The sequence below is a fragment of the Dipodomys spectabilis genome, unplaced genomic scaffold (genome assembly GCF_019054845.1).
Source record: "Dipodomys spectabilis isolate Male_0828 unplaced genomic scaffold, ASM1905484v1 ptg000095l, whole genome shotgun sequence".
In the NCBI taxonomy this organism is placed as follows: Eukaryota; Metazoa; Chordata; class Mammalia; order Rodentia; family Heteromyidae; genus Dipodomys; species Dipodomys spectabilis.
Genome location: NW_024870772.1, coordinates 47,995,911 through 48,017,867, shown reverse-complemented (window position 1 = coordinate 48,017,867; position 21,957 = coordinate 47,995,911). Strand labels below are relative to the sequence as shown.

General features: G+C 46.0%; 1 protein-coding gene across 1 annotated transcript in view; it reads right to left on the bottom strand.

The window, feature by feature from the left end:
* Window positions 1-2,543: 2,543 nt before the first annotated feature.
* The window catches only part of Lekr1 (leucine, glutamate and lysine rich 1), a 103,338-nt gene continuing 83,924 nt past the window's right edge, over window positions 2,544-21,957 (bottom strand). Inside the window, exons 10-13 of the mRNA XM_042685660.1 lie at window positions 20,994-21,087; window positions 16,068-16,232; window positions 12,152-12,451; window positions 2,544-2,933 (exon numbers count right to left, since the gene is read on the bottom strand). Coding sequence (XP_042541594.1) covers window positions 2,544-2,933; window positions 12,152-12,451; window positions 16,068-16,232; window positions 20,994-21,087 — 949 coding nt within the window. The remainder of the gene's footprint in view (window positions 2,934-12,151; window positions 12,452-16,067; window positions 16,233-20,993; window positions 21,088-21,957) is intronic.

Below are 21,957 nucleotides of genomic sequence, written 5' to 3'. Positions count from 1 at the left end.
AAAGAAAATTACACTTTTATTAAGTGGAGAAAAATATAGGAGAATATTGTTTTTTAAGAAACCAGAGGAACCTGAACTTTAAGGCAATTTAAAATGGATGATTTGGCTTCTGGTTTTAATTTCACTCTAAAAATAGAAACTATTAATCAGCTAGCATTTTCAGAGGTAATAAACTGCTTCCAAATTTCTTTTGTTAAATTATCTCAGATTAGTTCTCTTCTAGTGGCTGAAGAATACAAGTTCCAGCCACATCCCACTTGGAGTGCCCAAAAAGCATTCAATGGAGAAAACACTATAACATTCTCAGGGATAGGCTCTGTTTTATTTATTTATTTATTTATTTTTTGGGTCTGGTCGTGGGGCCTGAACTCTGGGCCTGGGCGCTGTCCCTCAGCTCTTCAGCTCAAGGCTAGCACTCTATCACTTGAGCCACAGCGCCACTTCCGGCTTTTTTCTTTTTTGCTTATGTGGTGCTGAGGAATCAAACCCAGGGCCTCAGGCATGCAAGGCAAGCGCTCTACCACTGAGCCACCTTCCCAGCCCCATAGGCTCTGTTTTATAAAGTAATCTCTAGTCAAGTACCAGTGGCTCACACCTGTAATCCTACTCACAAGGATCTGAGGATCGCAGTGTGAAGCCAACCTGAAGAAAGTCAATGGGACTCTTATCTCCAATGAACCACCAAAAAGCCAGAAACAGTGCGGTGGCTCAAATGGTAGAACACTAGCCTCTGTGAGAACCTGTGGGGTGGGAAGTCCTGCCCCATGCTGGTGTCACCTGCACACACTCCAGGCCGCTGTGGGGCAGGCCACCAGATACAGAGAAGAGGACACACCACGAAAGACATGTGGCAAGGGATGCGGCTCCCAGAATGGAGGAGTGCCCAGGCCGGCCCGAGGGGAGACTAGGCCCAGAGGGGAGACCTGGCTGGGCAGAGATGCCCGAGGACAGGTTGAGAGGCTGCGGTGAGTAGAGAAGCCCCCAGAGAGTGGAAAGGCCATGGAGAGCAGAGAGGCCCGTGGAGAGCTGAGAGGCCCGTGGAGAGCGGAGAGGCTGCAGAGAGGCCATGGAGAGCAGAGAGCAGAGAGGCCCTCGGACAAGCAGAGAGGCCGTGGACAGGCAGAAAAGCCATGGACAGACTGAGAGGCTGCGGAGAGCCTGAGGCCACGGAGAGCCAAGAGGCCTGCGGAGAGCAGAGAGGCCCATGGAGAGGCTGAGGGGCCAGCAGAGAAGCAGAGGCAGGCAGAGAAGCCTGCGGAGAGGTGGAGAGGCTGGCAGAGAGGCCAGTGGAGAGGTGGAAAGGCCTGTGAAAAGCCAAGAGGCAGCAGGGCGCCAGTTGCTCAAGCCTGTAATAGCTACTCAGGAGGCTGAGATCTGAGGATCACAGTTCAAAGCCAGCCCAGGCAAGAAAGTCCATGAGACTTGTATCTCCAAGGAACCACTGGAAAACGGGAAATGCTGCTGTGGCTCAAGTGGTAGAGCGCTAGCCTTGAGCTAAAGAGCTGAGGGACAGTGCCCAGGCTGAGTTCAAGCCCCATGACCAATAAAAAGCCAAGAGGCCTGCAGAGATGAAGAAGCCCACAGAGAGTTGGAGAGGCCAGCAGAGAACAGAGAGGCCTGTGGAGAGGCCTTCAGAATTCAGGGAGAGAGTTGGGGAGGCCTGTGAGAGTCAGAGAGGCCAGCAGGGAGGTGAGGGGCCCACGTGGAGGTGGAGAGGCCAAGAGGCTGGCACAGTCAGAGAGGCCCATGGAAAGTTGGGGAGTCCTGCACAGAGGCCTGTGCAGAAGAGGCCAGTGAAGAGCCAAGAGGCCTATGGAGATGAGAGGCCTGCAGAGAGTGGAGAAGCCAGGGGCAAGGAGGAAAAAGGTTAAAAAAAAAAACAAACTTGCCCCCCTGGGAGGTTGCAGCTACTCCTGGTTCTGAGGTAACCCAGGGCAGGGTTGCATCCAACTAATAAAACTCCTGTGTCACCTTTAACTGTGCCTCCGTGGGTTTTCTCACTCATGGGTCATGTGAAAGGGTCCAAGCCTCGAGCCTTGACCCACAGATGCCCTTTCTCGGGGGAGGCCACGGGCGCCCCGGTCGGTGCTTGGCCCTCACCTCCTCCGAAGCTGGGCCTGCGGAGAGCAGCTTTGGACCTGGGGCACCAGTGAGTCCGGGAATGACTGAAGCGGGCACTGGGGGGAACTGAGTCACGAAGGACTAGTGCTTTATCTAGTCTGCAAACGAAGGGACAAACACCGATAATCCAAGACCATCTATTTTGCGGAATGTGCCTGCTTGCCGTGAGGGAGGAGGGGAGGAGGGGGGAGAAGAGGGGGGAGGGGAAGGGGGAGGAGGTGGGGGAACAAAGGGCAGGCGCACAGGTGTGTTTACCTGCGGCCTGCAGGGCGCAGCCACACACCCCCGGGACCGGGGATCCGGGACGGGGACCCGCTGGGCCTCGCGGGTTTCTCCGTCTTGGTGAAGCACATGCTGGAACGTTCCGTCCTGCCGTCCCGCTCCGGGGGGAGCGAGGCTGTGGGGGGAGGGGGCGGCCGGGGTCAGCGGCGGCTCAGCCGGCCCCGCAGCAGCGCGGCCAGCCTCCGTCGGGTCTCGCCGGGGCCCGGGGCCCGGGTCCGGGGCGGCGGCTGCGGGAGGGCGGGCAGCGCCGCCGGGCTGCCCGAGGCCGGCCCCCCGCGCGGGCCGGCGGCGCCGGCGGTGGGGTCGGAGCCGGGCCTCCGGAGCAGCGCCTCCCCGCGGGCCGCGGCGGCGGGCGGGCCTCCGGGAGCCGGGGCGCCGGGGCAGGGCGGGCCCGGGCCGGGGGGCGAGCCCCTGAGGCCCCCGTGGAGCCTCCTGAGCTCCAGCAGCTGCTCGCGCGCGCGGCCCAGCGCCTCCGTCAGCTCGAAGCGCTCCTCGCACTCCCTCCGCACCGTCTCCTGGAGCAGGGCGTTCTGAAAGACAGAGGAGGCGCCCGGCTCGCACCGACGCCCGCCCGCAGCCGGGCACGGCGGCGCCAGCCTGCGCTCCAGGCTGAGCTCTGCAGATGGCAGTTCAAAGCCAGGCCGAGCAAGGAAAAGCCCGCCAGACTCACGTCTCCAACCGACCTCCAAAGAGCCAGACGCGGAGCTGCGGCCCGAGTGGCGAGGCCCAGCCTTGAGCAAAAATGTCGAGGGACAGCGCCCGGCCCCGAGTCCAAGCTCCAGCACAGGCACAGGTGCCCGCGCACGCGCCACACAGAGGGGCTGGCGGGGCCGGCCAGTTCAAACCCCAGCCCTGCCCAGCAGGAAGAGAAGCTTGAAGAAAATATTAGGCCCAACCCCGGCCATCTGCAGAAGACCCAGAAGGCAGAATATGGCCGAGGGACCTGGTAGTGGTGAACCTGGGATTCGAACCTCTGACTTCTCATGCCTCTGCCATGGGGCTGCAGCTTCTCTGCCTCCTGTCTCAGACAGAGTGTGCAGGTACCCGCCGTCGATACTCACAGTTGTAGAGTGTGTTCTTTTTGTAATTTTATAGTGAAGGTACACAGCAATAATAAGGAAAACAAGTAAAAGGGCTTGAACTATAAGATTGGAAGAACAGCAAAACAGATCAGCTCCAGCATTTAAATAGTGAAATCAGTTATTTGTGTTTGCTCATCCGTCATTTTGTAAAATACTATACTAAAAACACCTACTGCTTCTAACTCCATTCAGAAATCATTTGGGCTAGGCACAGGGGCTCATCTCAGCTACCTAAGAGTGAACTGGGGGGGGGAGGGGGGTTGCAGTTCAAGGCCAGTTGGAAAAATGTTACCAAGATTCCATCTAAACAAACAAATTGGACATGGTGGCATATGTCTGTGGTCCCAGCTGCAAGGGAGGTACAGGAAGGTAGATTATAGGTCAAGGCAAGCTCAAGCAAAAACATGAGACCCTAGTTCAAAAATAACAACATAAAAAAATGGCTGAGGGTGTGGCTCTAGTGGTAGCAAGAGCAAGGCCCGGAGTTCAAACCCTAATACTACCACAAAAAACAAACAAACAAACCAGAAACATTGATCAAATTTCAGTATGCTATCAAATTTTCAGTATGCTATATTAGTCATCTCCACATTACTAAAACAAATTATCAGGCAACAGGTTTATAAAGAAGAAATGTTGACTCTTGCTCATCGTTCTATAAGTTTCTGTGAACCCAGTGCTCTGGGCCCCTGGAGAGGGTGACACATTGCAGGGGAATATGTAGGGGACAAATCACTTACATTATGAGTCAGGAAAGAGAGAGAACACTGGCTCCCTTTGGGGGGATACATGCTCAGTGACCTAAGGACCCCTCAACAGGCTTCTGCTCTCAAGGGAAGAGTGCCCAGGCCCTGAGTTTAAACCCCAGGACCGGCACTTAAAAAAAAAAGGGGGGGGCTGGGAAGGTGGCTCAGTGGTAGAGTGCTTGCCTTGCATGCATGAGGCCCTGGGTTCGATTCCTCAGCACCACATAAGCAAAAAGAAAAAACCCGGAAGTGGCACTGTGGCTCAAGTGGTAGAGTGCTAGCCTTTAGCTGAAGAGCTGAGGGACAGCGCCCAGGCCCAGAGTTCAGGCCCCATGACAGAACCCCCCCCCCAAAAAAAGGCAAAATTCCCAAGGCACTGTTTCAGTGGTACAGTAAGCTGGTGATCAGCTTTAAGTGGACCTCAGTGGATTAATATAAAAATACCCTTGATTAAGAACATTATGAGGAGCTAATTTTATTGGAATATATAAAATAAAAAATGGCCGGGCACCAATGGCTCACATCTGTAATCTTAGCTACTCATGACGCTTAGATCTAAGAATTGAGGTTCAAAGCCAGCCCAGGCAGAAAAGCCGTGAGACTTTTATCTCCAAAAAACCACCAGAAAACCGGAAGTGGCACTGTGGCTCAAGTGGTAAGTGCTAACTTTGAGCTGAAGAGCTGAGGGACAGCGCCCAGGCCCAGAGTTCAAGCCCCAGGACAAAAGAAAAAAAAAAAAAAGACAGCAGTGAATGATGTCAACAAATGGGTGACCTGAATGATGGGGTCATTTCATGAAAAGACAGGTTGATTGACACCTGTGTGAGGACAAGAGCCCTCCTTTATAAAACAAGAAAACTTAGTAAAAGGAAACGCAGGCCTTCAAGTACAGGAATGGCACTTGACAGAAAACATCCATGAGGCAAGTCACTGAAGAACTGTTTGGGCAAGTGACAGGGGAAAGGCACAGGTGGAGTAAGTGACAAAGTCACACCCCAGAGAGAAAGCTCTCTGCCCTGCGAGGTCTGAGTCTACCACAGGATCCTCACGTGTGTGCAGTTAGCTTGCAGAATGGAGGATTCATTCTCCTGTTACTTTGTGAACGAGGAGGATCCTGAGCGGAACACAGGATCCAAAGTTGGGACTTTTATTTCTGTCTGTTCACACATGATGAACTCTTCAGGGACTCTGATAATGTCTTCATGCCTCCTGCCACCACTACTTCCTTTTTTTAACATCTAGATTACAGCTCAGTTTTGCCCAACAGGCAGTTTGTTATCATTTGTTCAATCTTAGGGGCAACAATGGACATGGAAAGCGTGGCTATTTCAGAAGTGGGTGCGGGAGAAGAGAAGAGAGCATGTGGATTGTCAGTAGTCACAAGTGGAAAATTCCATCATATGGAGAAAGATTCATCACTTGTGCCTGGATTGTTCGCAGCAGTTTACACAAGAGGAAGGATGAGTTGTCACAGGAATCTAGTACGTATGTTCACTGAACATGGATAAATGTGATGGAATAACTGTAAGATGAAAACCTGTCAACAAACATGAGCATAATCAGTGATGCCACACCACAGTACTTTATATGTTTTAGACAAAATTGTCTTTGGCTGGGTTTCATTATGGCACCATGAACTGGAAGTCAAAATTAAACGAGAGGCCGGAGTGGTGAGAAAGAATCTGAGGTTTTCCAGGTGGAGCAAAAAAGAATGAGGCACATGTTGGCCCAGGGAGATGCAGGCTGCAGGTGCTCAGATCTCAGTTAGATTCAGGAGGTATTTGGCAACCCTTGAACACTGGAGTTTGACTTCACTCTACGGGCCAGATGGAGTCATTGGAAGGTCTTTGTCAGGCAGGTGGCTGGTGTGATCAAATCTGCCGGATGGAAAGCTCTTTTGCCAGCCCTGGAAAAGGATGTGGAGTTGGGTAAGGTGGGAGGCAGGAGGCCAGCATGGGCCAGAGCTGTCACGGGGAGCTCTGTCCCAGCGTCCCTGCATCCCTGTGTGAGGTGCCTGGAGGCCCCACGCACAGTCCCAGGCCCTGGCACTTTGCACACAGGTGTTGAGCATCATTCTAAAGCTATCTCTGTAACACCGTAGACAAAAGCCACTTTAAATGGGCTTAAAATATGGCCTAATTGCACTCCCACTGAGGAGGTAAATGTCAAAATGAAAATATAAATTAGCTCACCATCTGTTTTAAATTTCTAATATTAAGAGATGGCTAATTTTCCCCAATCTCTGCAAAGTAAGAGTAGGTTTATTTTTATGTTTGTTTTCGTTTTTATCCTTTGAGACAGCTGGGTTGCTTTCAGTTCCAGAAGCAGTGAAAGAAGCAGAAGGCTTTGCTGGGTAACTCGATCATTCTGAAGGTGAGATGCCTGCTTGGGGTGTTCTGGAATCAGCTGTACTTGGCACCATGTTGGTGACTGAGCCTGCAAAGAGGTCCTCTGTGAAGGGGGCTTGCTCCCACTCTGTGCCAGTCATGGAGAGATCAGGCTGCAGTTTTCATCAATTCTAACTAGATGTCACCCGGGGTGGAGGGTGGGGGGGAGGGTGGCCGGCCAGCTGGTTGGGGGAGCTGTAGAAAAGGCACAGAAAGCAGAAGCACTGGCGGAGTTAGCCAAGGGGGCCCCACTTCCATCCCAAGGCTGCTTCTGCTCACTTCATCTGTTCAGCCTCGAGCTGCAGAAAACATGGAAACGACCTTTGGATAAGGCACAGTGAGATGGCTAGGCGTGTTGTTCTTGAAATGGTAATTCTGTGCTTGAAAACATAGTTACGTCAACTATAGACAGCAGACATAATGAAACAGATGCTGTGGAGACAGATGCTTATCCCTCCGACTGGGTTACAGTTAGCATTAGTGAGAATGAGGACTAGGTTTAGGGTTAGCATTACCCAAAAGGTTGTGTTTGATCAGGGTTAAGGCTTGAGGTTTGACTGAGGCATTGGAATGAATATTAGGTTTAGTTTAGGATTTGAGTTGTTTCAGTGTCAGTTAAGGTTAGGTTTGGGGTTAGAATTAGGAATAAGGTTAGAGTTTATCGGTAATTTGGATTAGTGTTGGAATTAGGCATTATGGCCTGGATTAGTTGTGGGTTTAGGTTAGGATTAGGGTTAAGATGAGAATTAGAGGTAGGGTTAGGTTTGTGAAGATGGTTAGGATTTATAAGGGACAAAGGATAAGGTTAGGATTTGGCATTAGACTTAGAGTTAGAATTACATTAGGTTTAGGCTGTGGGATTTGATTTAAGTGTTCAAATTAGTGTTAGGGTGGGGTTATAATTAGGAATAAGGTTAGGAGCCACCAGAGATTATGGTTAAGTTTAGGATTAGGAACAGGTTTAAGGTTGATCAGTGGTGAAGGTTAAGGGCACAATTAGGTTGTAGTTTTTATTTTTTTACTTCTAAGTTCTTCTATTGCTTATTTGTTTCTGTTTTCTGTCCTTCAAAAATTAAAAATATTGGGTCTGGGAAGGTGGCTCAGTGGTAGAGTGCTTGCCTTGCATGTATGAGGCTCTCGGTTCGATTCCTCAGCACCATATAGGCAGAAAAAGCTAGAAGTGGCTCAAGTGGTAGAGAGCTAGCCTTGAGCTGAAGAGCTGAGGGACAGCGTTCAGGCCCAGAGTCCAGGCCCCATGAACAACAACAACAACAAAAATCCTCAAGTATTTGGTGATCTTTGGCTGTTCATGTTCAAAACAGAATCCTCAGAATGTGACCTGAAGTCCAGTGTGTACCTGGGTAAGGTTTATTGACTATTATTCCAGGATGGGTAGAATGGTTGCAGTGCAGCCATTTCCTGGAGATAGCTCTGTGTTCAGTATACATAGATCTTCCCAGAGAAGGCACTTCCAATTTGTTGCTAGTGATATATTATTAGCCTGAATGCTGGTGCTCTGAATGGGAGTGTGTAAGGGGGTGCATTTAGCACAGATGTCACCCCCAGTTTTTGGCTGTTGTATGTCCTCCAGTCTGGTGACTGACAGTTTTACTGGTGAACCTCTGGTACCCTGGCCTCCTGTTCCCTAGTGGGCCTGAGAAGGGGGAGGCACAGTCTTCCTGGCCTGCCTGTGCTGTGTCACATGCCCAGATTTGCATCTCTTGGTCCCCTCACTTCTCCCTCCACACACACACGTCAGATTTCAATATTCCATTCTTCAGGTTAGTTACCACTCAGCCATCTTGTTTTCCATTTTCCAAAATTTATCAACATCTTTTTTTTATCGTGTCAACTCCTCTCTTGCTCTGTCTGTCTTTATGCATTTGTTCACTTTTATTAATTTATTGCCATTTCATGCTGATAAGATGAAGTAGAGAGATAAGCATATTGGTTCCATTCTCCATGTTTAACTGAGAACATATTTTTGTTCTGGTGCTGGGGCTTGAACTCAGCTCCTCACGTTTTTGCTTAGTTTTTTTTTCCCTTATGGTTTGTGCTCTACTACTTGTGGCCACACCTCCACTTCCAATAAGCTTTGATTTTTATTTTCTATGTTTGAGTATCTTTCATCTTCCATTAGATAGGCTGCAGAAACTGGAGAAAGTAAACTCCTGATCCTTTCTCCCTGTGTGGGTTTGTTTCATTTTTCACTTTGCAGCTTGCCTGAATCTACTTTATAGTATAGTCTAACTTCAAATTCGATCTTCCTGCCTCAGCCTCCCAAGTTGCTGGGGATTATAAGTGTGCACCACCATGCCCAACACTGTGGTCTTAAAGCAAGAAGATGTTAAACTCCTTTGGAGCTTTTGTTTTGTTTTGAATCTATCCATCTTCTTCCTCTGGACCCTGGTCACACTCTCTTGATAGGATCCCAGAAAACCTGGACACCAAGAGCTTGGATTTCCGTTTGAACCTGGCTGGAAGGGTCGTGCGCTGTTCTCAAGAGTTACTACTTCCTCACTTCCCATTCTCTTCTGCTCTTCACACATGTCTTTTCCACAGTGCAGTGAGCGCTTTGGGGGCACCTTGTTTATGCTCTTACCTCCATCGCTCTGTATTTTCCATTCTCTCTTCCTGGTGACTGCAGTTTTTCCTGCCCAACCCTGTTCTGGGGGTTGTACCAATAACCCTGGCTTGCCTTTCAGAGTTCCAGCTCTCCTCCTACCCTCAAGCCCTCTCTTCTGCAATTTAAAACCAAGTCTGTCACTCCTCCCCTGAGATGGAGAGGACTGTCCTTCTCTGCACTGGCTTGTTAATTTACCCTTGTCCTAATGGGACCTTGCTTTCTCCGTGCATTATTTCAGAACCTAGGAAACTTCAGGAGTCTAGGCGAAGGCTGAAAACAAGGAGTGGCTGTCCCTTTGTGTCCTCTGTGTGTGGCCTCTACTCTTTCTGGTTCATAAGTCCTATCGCTTTCATTGGCTCATGTCCTATTTTTTTTTTTTTTTGGTCGGTTGTGGGGCTTGAACTCTGGGCCTGGGCGCTGTCCCTGCACTCTTCAGCCCAAGGCAAGTGCTCTACCGCTTGAGCCACAGCGCCACTTCTGGTTTTCTAGTGGTTTATTGGAGATAAGAGTCTCACAAAAAAAAAAAAAAAAAAAAAAAAAAAGAGTCTCACAGACTTTCCTGCCCAGACTGGCTTTGAACCGTGATCCTCAGATCTCAGCCTCCTGAGTAGCTAGGATTACAGGCATGAGCCACCAGCGCCCTGCCTCATGTCCTATTTTTATAAGCATGTTTTGGTCTTCAGCATGCTTAGTCATTTACTTACATTTTAGTTCCAATTATTTAACATTAAGGTGATATTTTGGAAACTTCTAATGGAAAGCCTAGAGTGCTTCTTCCCCTCGGTAAGCCTCCTAAGCATATCCATAATTAGCTTTAAAAAATGACAGGATGACAGTTTTTCTCCTCTCTATTATAGTGATAATCGACAATTATTTGTACATTTTATGGTTGTTCATATTATTGGAGTTTGAAAACTCCAGGCCTCATGCTTGCTAGGCAAGTCCTCTGCCATGCTTCTAGTCCTTTTGCCAGTAGAATCTCAGTCCAAACCAAGCCTGGACCTCAATCTTCCTAACCTAGACCTCCCTTGTAATTGGAATCACAGGCATACACTACCATACCTAACTTATTGGTTAAGACGAGGGTCTTGGTAACTTTTTGCCTGGGATAGCCTTGAACCTTGATCCTCCTAATCTCTACCTCCTGAGTATCTGTGATCACAGGTATGAGCCACTGTTCCTGGCCTTGTCCAATTTCAAAAAAAAGTAAATGCATACATAATGGAAGCCAGGAAGTGTTGTGAGATGAGCCTGAGGCCACCTTGAAATTTACAAGCAGAATCTGGAGAGCTCAGATCTCCTGAAAAAAGAACCATGACCCCACGGAGACTCAAATTTGAATCTTGGCTGTACCACATTGTAAAACCTTAGGAAAATTATTCAGTGTTTTTCAGTCAGTTCCTATCTGTAACATGCAAACATTTCTACTGTACAGAGCTGTGTTAGGCATTGTTCTTGATCCAGTGGGGTTTCTTCCATTCCCTATTTCATCTTATATTTATAATTCTTTCTAACAGCTTCACTTCATATTTGTAATGATGAAACTAATCTTCTATTTTGGTCAATAATCTAAATATAGCAAGAACATGATGTATTTATTGCTAGTACTTTCCATGTATTTCTTCATTGAGATGCTAATAAAACCAACAAAAACATTACTTATCACTAGCATGCAGAATCTCCCATTTGTCTTATTTACTAAACTCTTATAAATAGTATCAAATATTATCATCTAAAGTTGGTAATTAAAGAACAAAGTAATTGTTCCATTGTTCCTAAACTGCCTAGCATTTCACAAATAAGAGAAAAAAGCTTCAAGTCAAAATGAGCCTATTTCAGTTTAAATAAAAACATTGCTGAAACTGGGCACTTGGTGGCTCACCTCTAATTGTAGCTATTCAGGAGGCTGAGATCTGAGAATTACAGTTTGAAGCCAGCTGGGGCAGAAAAGTCCCCATGAGTCTCTTATCTCCAATTAACCAAATACTGGAAGTGGCACTGTGGCTCAAGTGGTATAGCCCTTAAACACAAAGAAGCTCAGGACAGTGCCCAGGCCCTGAGTTCAAGACCCACAGCCAATTGAAAAAAAAAACAACTGCTGAAACAATTATGCATACATAAGAATACTAACACTTATTACTACCTTTTAAGGTCAGTTTGACAGAAATGTAAAACTTTATAAAAGTCAAATTATCTTTATATTGTCCATATTTCTTTTTTAATTTATGCACTTGAACCCTAAACGTTTCTTTGGCAAAGATTCATGTTAAGGCAGATAAGACATAAATATGTAAAGATTCCTAGTCTTACAAGTCTTTTCTGTTTGCTTTGTGTCATACCTGGGGTTTGGTTTGAACTCAGGGCCTGAGCACTATCTCTGAGCTTCTTAGCTCTAGGCTAGCACTCTACCAGTTGAGCCACAGCTCCACTCCTGGCTTTGTGTGTGTGTGTGTGTGTGGTTGATTTGAGATGAGAGTTTCATGGGCTTTCCTGCTGGGGCTGACTTTGAACTTCAATCCTCAGATCTCAGACTCCTGCTGAGTGTAGGCTACGGGCGAGAGCCACCTGTCCAGCTCACATCTTAAGTAGTCTTTGGCAACACAGAATTGGGCACTGAGAAGGCATTAGCGTATATAGTCTAACGTCTTATACAAAGTGGGGCCAGGTCCACAGGATTAAATGGTGCCCAGAGATAGCCAGGATGTGGTTTCCATTTCCGGTCTCTAACAAACAGCCCAGGGCTCTTTCCAGGCCACCAAGCTGCCTTTCGTGTGTGTGTGTGTGTGTGTGTGTGTGTGTGTGTGTGTGTGTGTGTGTGTGTGTGTGTGTGTGTGTGTGTGTGTGTGTGTGTATTGGGAGAGCGTGAACTCTGACCCTCCGTGCGGAGGGACGGTGGTCTGCCCCTACCTCTTCCTGGGATTGGTTAAATTGTTGCATCAGCTGTGTTTGGGTCAACATCACTCTCGCCAGCTCATCTGACTTCTGTTTCATTTCCTTCTTCAAGTTTTCTGAAACTGTATCATGACTGTCAATTTCCTTCTTGAAACGTGATTCAAATTCTGCAACTGCATTTTTAAGGGTTTCAATCTCTCTTTGTTTGGACTCAGATTTTTCTGCGTATCGCTGATGGGTCTCATGGAGTTGTTCTTCAAGGGTGCTCACTTTCAGCCTCAGGTCTTTTGTAGCACCTGCGATTAAGTCAGATATCTGTAAGACAAATTTCATATTAGTTTGTAGGTGACAGTTTCTAAGTAACTATAGAGCTCTTATGGTTTTTAAGCAATTTATTTTAATAAACCAGTGTGTGTTTTTAACTAGATGAAAATAAACCTAGGATATATCCAGGCTTTCAGGATTTTCTTCTTAAAAGTTAACACAGACTTTTCTTTTCCCATGTAAAATGGAATGGCATTCATCACTTTGTACCCTTGGAAATACACAAATCTTGGTGACTATCTTGAGCTGCCAAGAATGGCTCGAATCTTGTCAAGTAGACCAGGGGCCTGGATAGTCCTAACTAGGCTGGCTTTGGGACCTCAAAATGCCTCATGTTTGGAGACATGAGTGTGCTACAGCTACTTCACTCTTACCAACAAGTAAATCTTCCTCGTGGCGTCACTGGGCTTCCTTCATGTATGTCCTGGCTGGAAGGCCCCAAGCACTGCACGTTTGTTTGTTTGTTTCTTTCTTTTATTTTCCTTCCTTCCTTCCTTCCTCCCTCCCTCCCTCCCCCCTCCCTCCCTCTCTCCCTTCCTTTCTTTCTCTTTTGTTGGTCATGGGGCTTGAACTGTGGGCCTGAGCACTGTCCCTGAGCTCTTCAGCTCAAGGGTAGCGCGCTCTACCACTTGAGCCACAGAACCACTTCCAGTTTTCTGGTGGTTAAAAGGAGATAAGAGTCTCACGGACTTTCCTGCCCAAGCTGACTTTGAACCAGGGTCCTCAGATTTCAGCCTTCTGAGTAGCTAGGATTACAGGCGTGAGCCAGCAGCACCAGGCTGCTCTGCATGCTTCTTGAAGAGTCCTGTCACATAGAATTTCTTGAAATGATAGAAATATTCTGCACTATCCAGAATGGTGGCCAGCAGCTCTCTACGGCCACTAGCTATATAAAATGATGGTAACAACAGTCTCTTTAAAAATAAAAGCCAAAGCCTGGCTCCAGGGGCTCATGTCTATAATCCTAGATACTCAGAAGGCTGAGACCAGAGAATTGCAGTTCAAAGCCAGCCAGAGCAGGAACTTTTATCTCCACTTAACCACCAAAAAAATCTTGAAGTAGAATTGTGTCGCAAAGTACTAGGGTGCTAGCCTTGAGTACAGAAGCTCCAAGACTGGCATAAAAAAGGAAAACAAAGTAAAAGCCAAAATTATATTTAATTTCCATGGTGTAAACACTCCTTCCACAGCTCTGGATGTGACACTACCAACGAGATGCTGTGACAGGCTCTTAAAAGCCATTACCGACCACCCAACATTTGAAATGTGACTGTGGCTGGGGCCCACACATTCAAGTTTATGAAAGCTGAATGAATTTTTTGGAAATACAGGCCACATATGGCTGCCATAATGATGTTGCAACACTAGACAATAGCAGAATACTGTGATCATGTGCTGCTTTTCTTGGTTGTACTTCTAGATAAATAAGTGAGAGGGGAAGAAAAGCTTTTCCTCATGGCATGAAGGGAACATTTCCCTTTTAGAAGAAAAGATTTCTCTTCCTCCTTACAAAACAAAGAACAGAAGAACAATCACATAGTTCTGATGAAGCTTATCCTTATTATTTATGCGACAGATATTGTCATCTTACAAATAATTAGCTTAACAAGAAACTAGTCCACAAAGAATCTGGAAAACATTCCTAGACCAAAGCTCTAAGGACTTTTTGAGCTATTACTTAAAAAGAATTATGTATCCAAAATTTATTTCAAATGTTAAATTTACATAAAAAACAGCTTTTGGGAGAAATCTATTCACCAGAGTTAGTCACTTTATAAATTAATATTCTATTATTTTCAACTAACTCAGGAGGGAAGATGGTCACTGCCAGGTCTGAACAGTAGTTCTGACACTGGAATAGAACAAATTGTCCTTGGGGTGCAGAACAACAAATATGTTTTTAGTTTGTGTGTGTTGTGTGTGTGTGTGTGTGTGTGTGTGTGTGTGTGTGTGTGTGCCTGTATGTGAACATTTTAAAACCAGGGGATTTTACTTGCAATACCTGGACTTATGACTGCTCTTGAGAATCACATGACCTTGCTCTGCACTTCTCTACCCATGGGATCCTGAACCAGGATTACAACCAGTCACCAGGTGGGGGAAAGGGGTACGAAGTTAGGGGTGAGGACCTGGCTAGCGTTGGCCAAAACTTTAGGTCAGTCAAGGCTCCAAGTTACAGTAGATGGTCTGCCATCTCACAGATTCAAAGGTAAAATGATCAAGAGTGTCAGGCAGCATCTGCACAGCATTAAGTCCAAAGCAGGAGCCCTTTCTGACTAAGAGGCCCTGTGTTACTACACTGGTCATATACTGGTGGGTGGTCCTACTTAATTATTGTTTTCAGTGAACCACTGAAATGGCTGAACTGTATCTCCTTCACACAAGGGCAGGGTATTAGGTTCATCAGATGCTCAATTAACATGGGCTCTTAGTGAATTTATTCACTCCAGTAAGACTTGACTGATACACATACATATTCTATACTTAGAGGCTGTGAAAACAGGGACTAAGCTGGGCACCAGTGCTCACAACTGTAATCCTAGCTACTGGGGAGGCTGAAATCTGGAGATTATAGCTCTAAGCCAGCCTTGGCAAGAAAGTCTTTGAGATTTTTATCTCCAATGAACCAAAAGGCCAAAAGTAGAACTGTCGCTCAACTGGTATAATGCTAGTCTTGAGCACAAAAGCGTGGGGACAGAGCCATGGCCCTGAGTTCAAGCCCCAGGACTGGCATATGTGCACACACACACATACACACACACACACACACACACACACACAAACACTACACACAACAGGGATCCACTGCTGAGTTTTGTATACAAGTTTATAATCCTAGCACTCAGGAAGCTGAGACCCAAAGTTTGTGAATTTGAGGCCAGCCTGGGCTACATAGCTAGATGATGTCTCATAAAACAAGCAAATAAAACAGACACCACCACCAGGGAGACTTTAACAAATAGGGATGTATAATTACATCTACAGAATATTGTTCTTCATTCAAAAAATGTTTTGAGCCTGGTGCTGGTGGCTCATGCCTGTAATTCTAGTTATTCAAGAGGCTGAGATCTGAGGAGTGCAGTTGAAAGACAGCCTGGACAGGAAAGTCTGTGAAACTCTTACCTCCAATTAGCTACAAAGCAAGCCAGAAATGGAGCTGTGGCTCAAAGGGTTGAGTGCTATAGACCCAGCCGTGAGTTTAAGTGTTAGGATTGGCACCACAAAAAAAAAAAAAAAAAAAAAAGAAAGAAAAGAAAAGGAAAAAAGGTATGCTTTATTGGGAAATGTAAAACATCTTATCATTTGGATATTATTATTCTGGGTATTTGAGGTGTTGTCAGAATAGCCATGTGCTTATTGCTGTTCTAAAGGTAAGTTTATTTTAGTAAAGGAAAATAAATCCATTCATAGCTGAATTATACACTTATGTCATTTATCTTCATCACCACAGGCCAGAGAATAGCCGAACTAGTTTACCTGTGTGGCTAAACCATGGCCCAACAACCATAAGAACAGTTACTGGTGGCAGATACTGCCATGTTCTTAGAAGGAAATTCCAACATCTGTAATTCCAAACACATTAAATATGATGGACATAGCTACAGACCTTTGCCTGCAGATCTTCATGCTCTTTCTTATATTTTTGGATTATTTCCTGGTGTTTTTCTTTTTCAATATCAAGTTCCAGTTTTGCCTCTTCCTTAAAGAGAAGAGCTTGCTCCTGGAATTCAACCAAATGTTGGGCTCTTTCCTTGGCGATTTCAGCTTCAATCTAAAAATAACATTAAGTACATATAAAACTTATTCTCATACTCTAATGAAAGAAATAAAACGTTAACATTAGCTGCGTGCCAGAACATTGACCTTAGAGTAAGATCCCAAGACCTAAGACCTTCTTGAATCTGAAAAATCAGTAGAGAAATTAGGACTGTATTATGACCGTTTTCAGAAATACTAAAAGCTGAATCACTTAATAACTAAGATTAGTTACCTATACTGTAAACTCAGTCCTCAATAACCACCCTTATACACACACATGCACACACATACTTTAGGCTGGTAGACTAAGTCCAGCTGAAAACTCAGAGGAGATAGAATGTACAAAAGTTAACTTTTCAAATTTTTTTGGACACAGATTGCCTTTTTAAATGTGACTGAAGCTGGAAGGGTGAGTAACAGACAGTGCCACAGACAGTGACACAGGCATCACAGTTTGACTCAGACAGCACCAGTGGGACAGAAGGCTCTAGAAATTCCCTGGCTCAGCCTTGCACGCTGTGTAACTCACGGAAAGCAGCAGCAAGGGCTCGGGTGGGGGTGGAACCGAGTTTGCACCCTGCCTCGGAGCAGTCAAGGAGGAGGAGGAGCAGGCCGCAGGGCTCACGCACGCGGCCATGCGCTGCCGGTGCTCCTCCTCCTTCCTCCCTGCAGGACTCTCCACCCGAGACTACGCACTAGGCTGCAACTTGGTCCCCTGACAGACCGCCGGACGAGGCGGGGTCACAGCATGAGGGCAGCGTGGGCTACAGGTCGTAGTGCGCTCACGGGCTTGACAGTCGCTCCAGAGCTCCAGACTCACAGCCGTCCGTGCTGGTACACGCACTCACGAGGGGTAAATCGGGAGAGCACAGGAGAGTGACAGCCAGGGACCCACTCGAGCTTCTCTCGGGACACTGCCGGGCCGCACGGGGTGGCGGTCCTGTCTTGGGAAGTCTGGATTAAAGGTGACCGTCTTTGGGACTTGACAGAATTGTTCCAATAGGCAGTTCTCTGACCGCTAAAGACCAAGGAAACTTTGGGGTGCTGGCAAGGAGCCCCCCGGAATGGCAGATCCTTGCACCCATTCATCTCTGGCAGCCCCTCGACATGGCCCATCCACGGGCCCACCCCTCCACACAGCCCCGCCCACAGGCCCGCTCTTCCACATGGCCCCACCCTCCCCTCAACGCGCCCCTCCAAGGCCCCGCCCACAGCCCCTCCCCTCCACTGGCCTCCCCCTCCCCCTCGACACGCCCCCACCTAGAGGCCCGCCCCTCCACGCGGCCCCGCCCACTAGCCCGCCCCTCCATACGCCCCGCCCACAGGCCCGCCCTCATTGAAGCGCTGTCCACTACCCAGGCGTCCCAGCCAGCAGCCCACCCCTTGGCTTTCACCCTTCCGCCCCTGCGTCTGCACTATCCAGAGAGGCCCGTGTCCATGCGGGTGTCCACCGCTCCCCCAGCGCTGGCCAGCCTCCTTACTCCAACGCTCCACCCAGCGTTCTAGTAATTTCTCAGTGCACCACTAACCGGTCACCACTCACCGCCAGGCCTGTGCGGACACCGCAGCCCATGACACGGCGTGGGGGTGAAGGTCGCCTGAAGGGTGGGCTGGACAGCAGAGGCCGGGCCGGGCTGCGCAGCCCCAGCTCCGGCCAGGCCTCTCCAGTGCCCCACCCCTACCCCTGCCTGGCCTGGCCTGGCCGCTGGGCCTCGGCCGCGCTGGGCGGACCGATGGGCTCCACTGCCCAGCTTGGATGGTTACCCGCGCGGTCAACGCCGTGTGGGTCGTGCACCTCACACAGGTCCACAAACATAGCCGCAGTGACCGCATGCATCCCGGCCCAGTGTCAGTCCTAAACCTCACTGCTCTTGGCTTCATCTACTCGCTGCCTCTTCCACTTGAAGAGGCTGAGGTTTCGTTCCGCCTCCTGTCAAACTCAGAATTTTCTAATTCTTGAAGTAAACGTTTCCCCCCTTGCGCTTTTACTGCCAATCCATTTACTCTAGTCAGGAAGTAAGATTTTTGTGGTTTTGTTGTTTAAAATGAGGCCAATTGGTGCAATTCTAAAATGTTTCTAAATGTAATATCTGGATAATCTATGAAAATGCTCAGTTGAAATTTGTCGACAGCACTCAAAAGTAACAGTCAAGAAGTAAAGCGAAGGGGTTATTAGGTAAGCACTCTGGTTATCGGAGATTTTTTAACCACAAATTGGTAACTAAATAGTAACAGCATTATGCATTTTGGAACCAGGTTTCCAGGTTCATCATGCACATTAATTTTCTCTCTTTGCATCCAAGCATACTTGAAATCAACAAAGATCACTGGCAATTAGTAAATGTAGTTATTTAAAAATGTGCCATTCTTGTTGCATAGCAACTATTTGGTCCTATTATGTGCTTTTTACATACTCTAAAATAATTAAGCACAGACACAAACTTCTATCCACTTTTTAAATGTTAAAAGCATTTAAGTTACGAAATTTATTCTAATATGTGTATTATATATTTGTAAAGAGAACATTTCATTCCTACGCAAAGGCACAGTGACCCAAGAAAGAGACTACAATGTCATATTAGTGATTCTTTCTTCTCACGAGAGGACTTTTAGGGAACTTTTTATTCAGAGTCTCAATAGCTGACACAGCCAAGATATAATTATCATCTCCTGGCTTCACTAATCTGAATCTTGATTTACTGCTGGCTAAATGATGACATTTATTAACAAGTCATGTTCTTTCAGCAAAATGAAATGTCCACTTATACTACAGAAATTATACATGCCAAAAGACATCTGTGCTACAATTGATTAGAAAGAACTTCAGAAATATTACGTGATATTATTTCATCACCAGTTAACTGCGCATAAGGCATAAATACAAAAGCTTTTATATGGCCAAATGCTACCATGAGCTTGATCTTACTCTGTATTAGAAATGCGGGGGGCAGGGGACAATGAACAGGAACACTAGAGTGGGTGATACTGTTCCCAATGACCTCTTCTCCATAATGGGTGTTAATGTGGACATGGGAACTTCTATTCAAGCCAAGGCAGGAAGGTCACTCCACCAGTTTAAGTGGAGGAGGTTAGGAGTTTGAAGAAAGGGAGAACCTATTAAATCTCTACCCAGGTTGATTCCATCGGAGAAATTTCTAAGTCAAAAGATGGACATTTACAATATCCTGTGATACATACTGACAAACTAATTTCCAAAACGTAGTTTTAATTTTCAGTACCTTAAAGAGTAAGTAGAAAGACTATTCTACTAGACTTTCACCAAGGTATTAAAAAATCTTAGTAATTGAATGGGTTTAAAGATAAGTCTCTTGTTTTGAATATTAAGTTGACTGTCTTCTTTTTTAAATCTTAAACATGGGTTGCTAGGAGGAGTAGGGGAGATGAATAAGAACAGACCAGCTAATGAGTACACTACAATGCATGAACATTAGAATTAAAGCAGCATGGGGCTTTGCAAAGAAGGAAGAGAAAAAGCCTGAGCTATATACAACAAGGTATAAACTAGAGAGAGCAACTTCCTCCACATTCTAAAATCTTATTCTACAATGATCATTTTATATTTTAGCTTGACTGCACATTCAAAGACACAGGAAAGAAGCATTGCTTTGCAGAGGGCTGGTACAAGTAGGGTATTTTGATGATTAGAAACAGAAGTGATGAATTTAGAAGTGACTGAGCCAGCAACAATGACCAGAAGGCCTCCATCTGCTGGGTGGCAGGGTGAGGATTCCTCGGGAGATGTCAGGAGAAGGGAGGCCACTGCTTGCTGTAGGTACAGAAGTTGGGCCTCAAGGGGAAGAATCTATGGTTCTTGTTGTCTAGCCAAATAGCCTGAATATCAGTAACCAGCTCCAGGTTCTAGAGAAAAGTTTGAGACACACTAAGGAAACTCCAGTTGGGGCTGAAGCTTGGCCGAGCACTTGCCTAGCACGTCAAGGCCCTGGTTCAACCCCAGCATGGCAAGAAACAAACAGAGGAGAAAAATCAGAAGAGAGGGGAAGGCTGGGGCTCTGTATGCAGGACAGGCCTGGCCACTCAGCAGTCCTGGAAGTTTGGGGCAGGGAGGGGTTGATTACCACTGACATGTGACTGACCTATGTGTGAAGTCTGGATGGTGGGGACTAATGATTTTTTAAAAATTAAAGTCATATTTCTAATATGACTATGATTATGTAATATTTATTAATACATATTAAATATGTGAATATTAAATAAAATTAGTTATATTTTTAAAAATATGACTTTAAAATGATTAAAATAACAAATGTGCATTGTTGAACCTCTGAGTTAATGGCAAGCTAAATGTTCATTTTACTGTCGCAGAGCAAATGTCAGAAGTTCATAACTGAATAACTTTTAAGTAATTTTTCATTCTCTTACATTATATCTCCTTAGAAGTAGAGAAGGTATATGGATTAATATTCCCTTGCTTTTAAGAATGTAGTAAAACACACATTGTGGTGGGAGAAAAGGAAACATCTGAAAGCTAAACTTCCATTTCCCAGTGCAAACTAAGGGCTTGATTTCTACAAGATTTCAAGATCTGTGTTTACTTTTGATGTCCCATGACATTGCTAGCATTGAAAAATACAATCATCCTAAGAACATTTGGTGCTGGAGATTTCAGGGAGAAGCACAAGTGTGTGCAGAAGTAGAGAAAAGCATGTGCATAGTGTTCTGGCAAGTGGACAGGAGTCTGCAAAGCCAGCAAAGCCAGCAAAGCCAGGCGCCCAGCAAAGCCGCCCGCCGTTACCTTCTCCCTCCAGTTATCATCGTTCAGCAGCTTCTGTCTAAGGGTTTCCTGCAGCTGCCCGATGCTTTTCTGGTGGGAAAGCAGCATCAATTCCCTGAAAACCATAAACCCAACACATGAGTAAAGACTCACCCCTGACCCTCTTCCAAAGTCGCACTTCCTGGTTCAGAGAACATTCTTGCATACCTTAGTCTGCTTATTCTTACTAGCAATATATATTGGCTACTATATACTATTTTAGTGGTTAGTGGCAACTTGAAAACTTTAATGCATACATGGGAAGTGCTTTCTTGGGGGTAACTTTCTCTTAGTTATCAATGTTATTATTTTTATGTGAAATAGTATTAACACATGTGCAATCACAAATATAAATGATATTATGGGTTGTGGCTCAAAAAAATTGGTGATTAAGCCAGGCACTGGTGGCTCACACCTGTAATCCTAGCTACTCAGGAAGCTGAGATCTGAGGATCACAGTTTGAAGCCAGACTAGGCAGGAAAGTCTGTGAGATTCTCATCTCTAATATACTACCAAAGAGCTCAAAGTACAGCTGTGGCTCAAAGGGTAGAGCACCAACCTTGAGCAAAAGAAGCTCAGGGAAAGAATCCAGGCCTTGAGTTCAATTCCCAAGACCAGCACAAAAAATAAAGAAATTTAAAAAATTAATGATTAAATTTTAACACTAGATAATAATGTTTCTAAAAAAAAGAAAATATTCTGGGATACACCCAAGTTCAATGAATATTCAGTGTTTGCTAAATTTATTTTTTCTTCTACTAATCTCAGATATTGATAGGAACAAACGGCAATATTAGGAGTTACATGGGATACAAACTGTAAGGCATTGGAAAAGGAAATATAAGGAACATTTTGACATTTTCATCTATGTAAATGGGCTTTTTTAAACAATCGGGCCTCTCTATATTGTTCATGCTGGCCTTGAATGCATGATTCTCTTGCCTC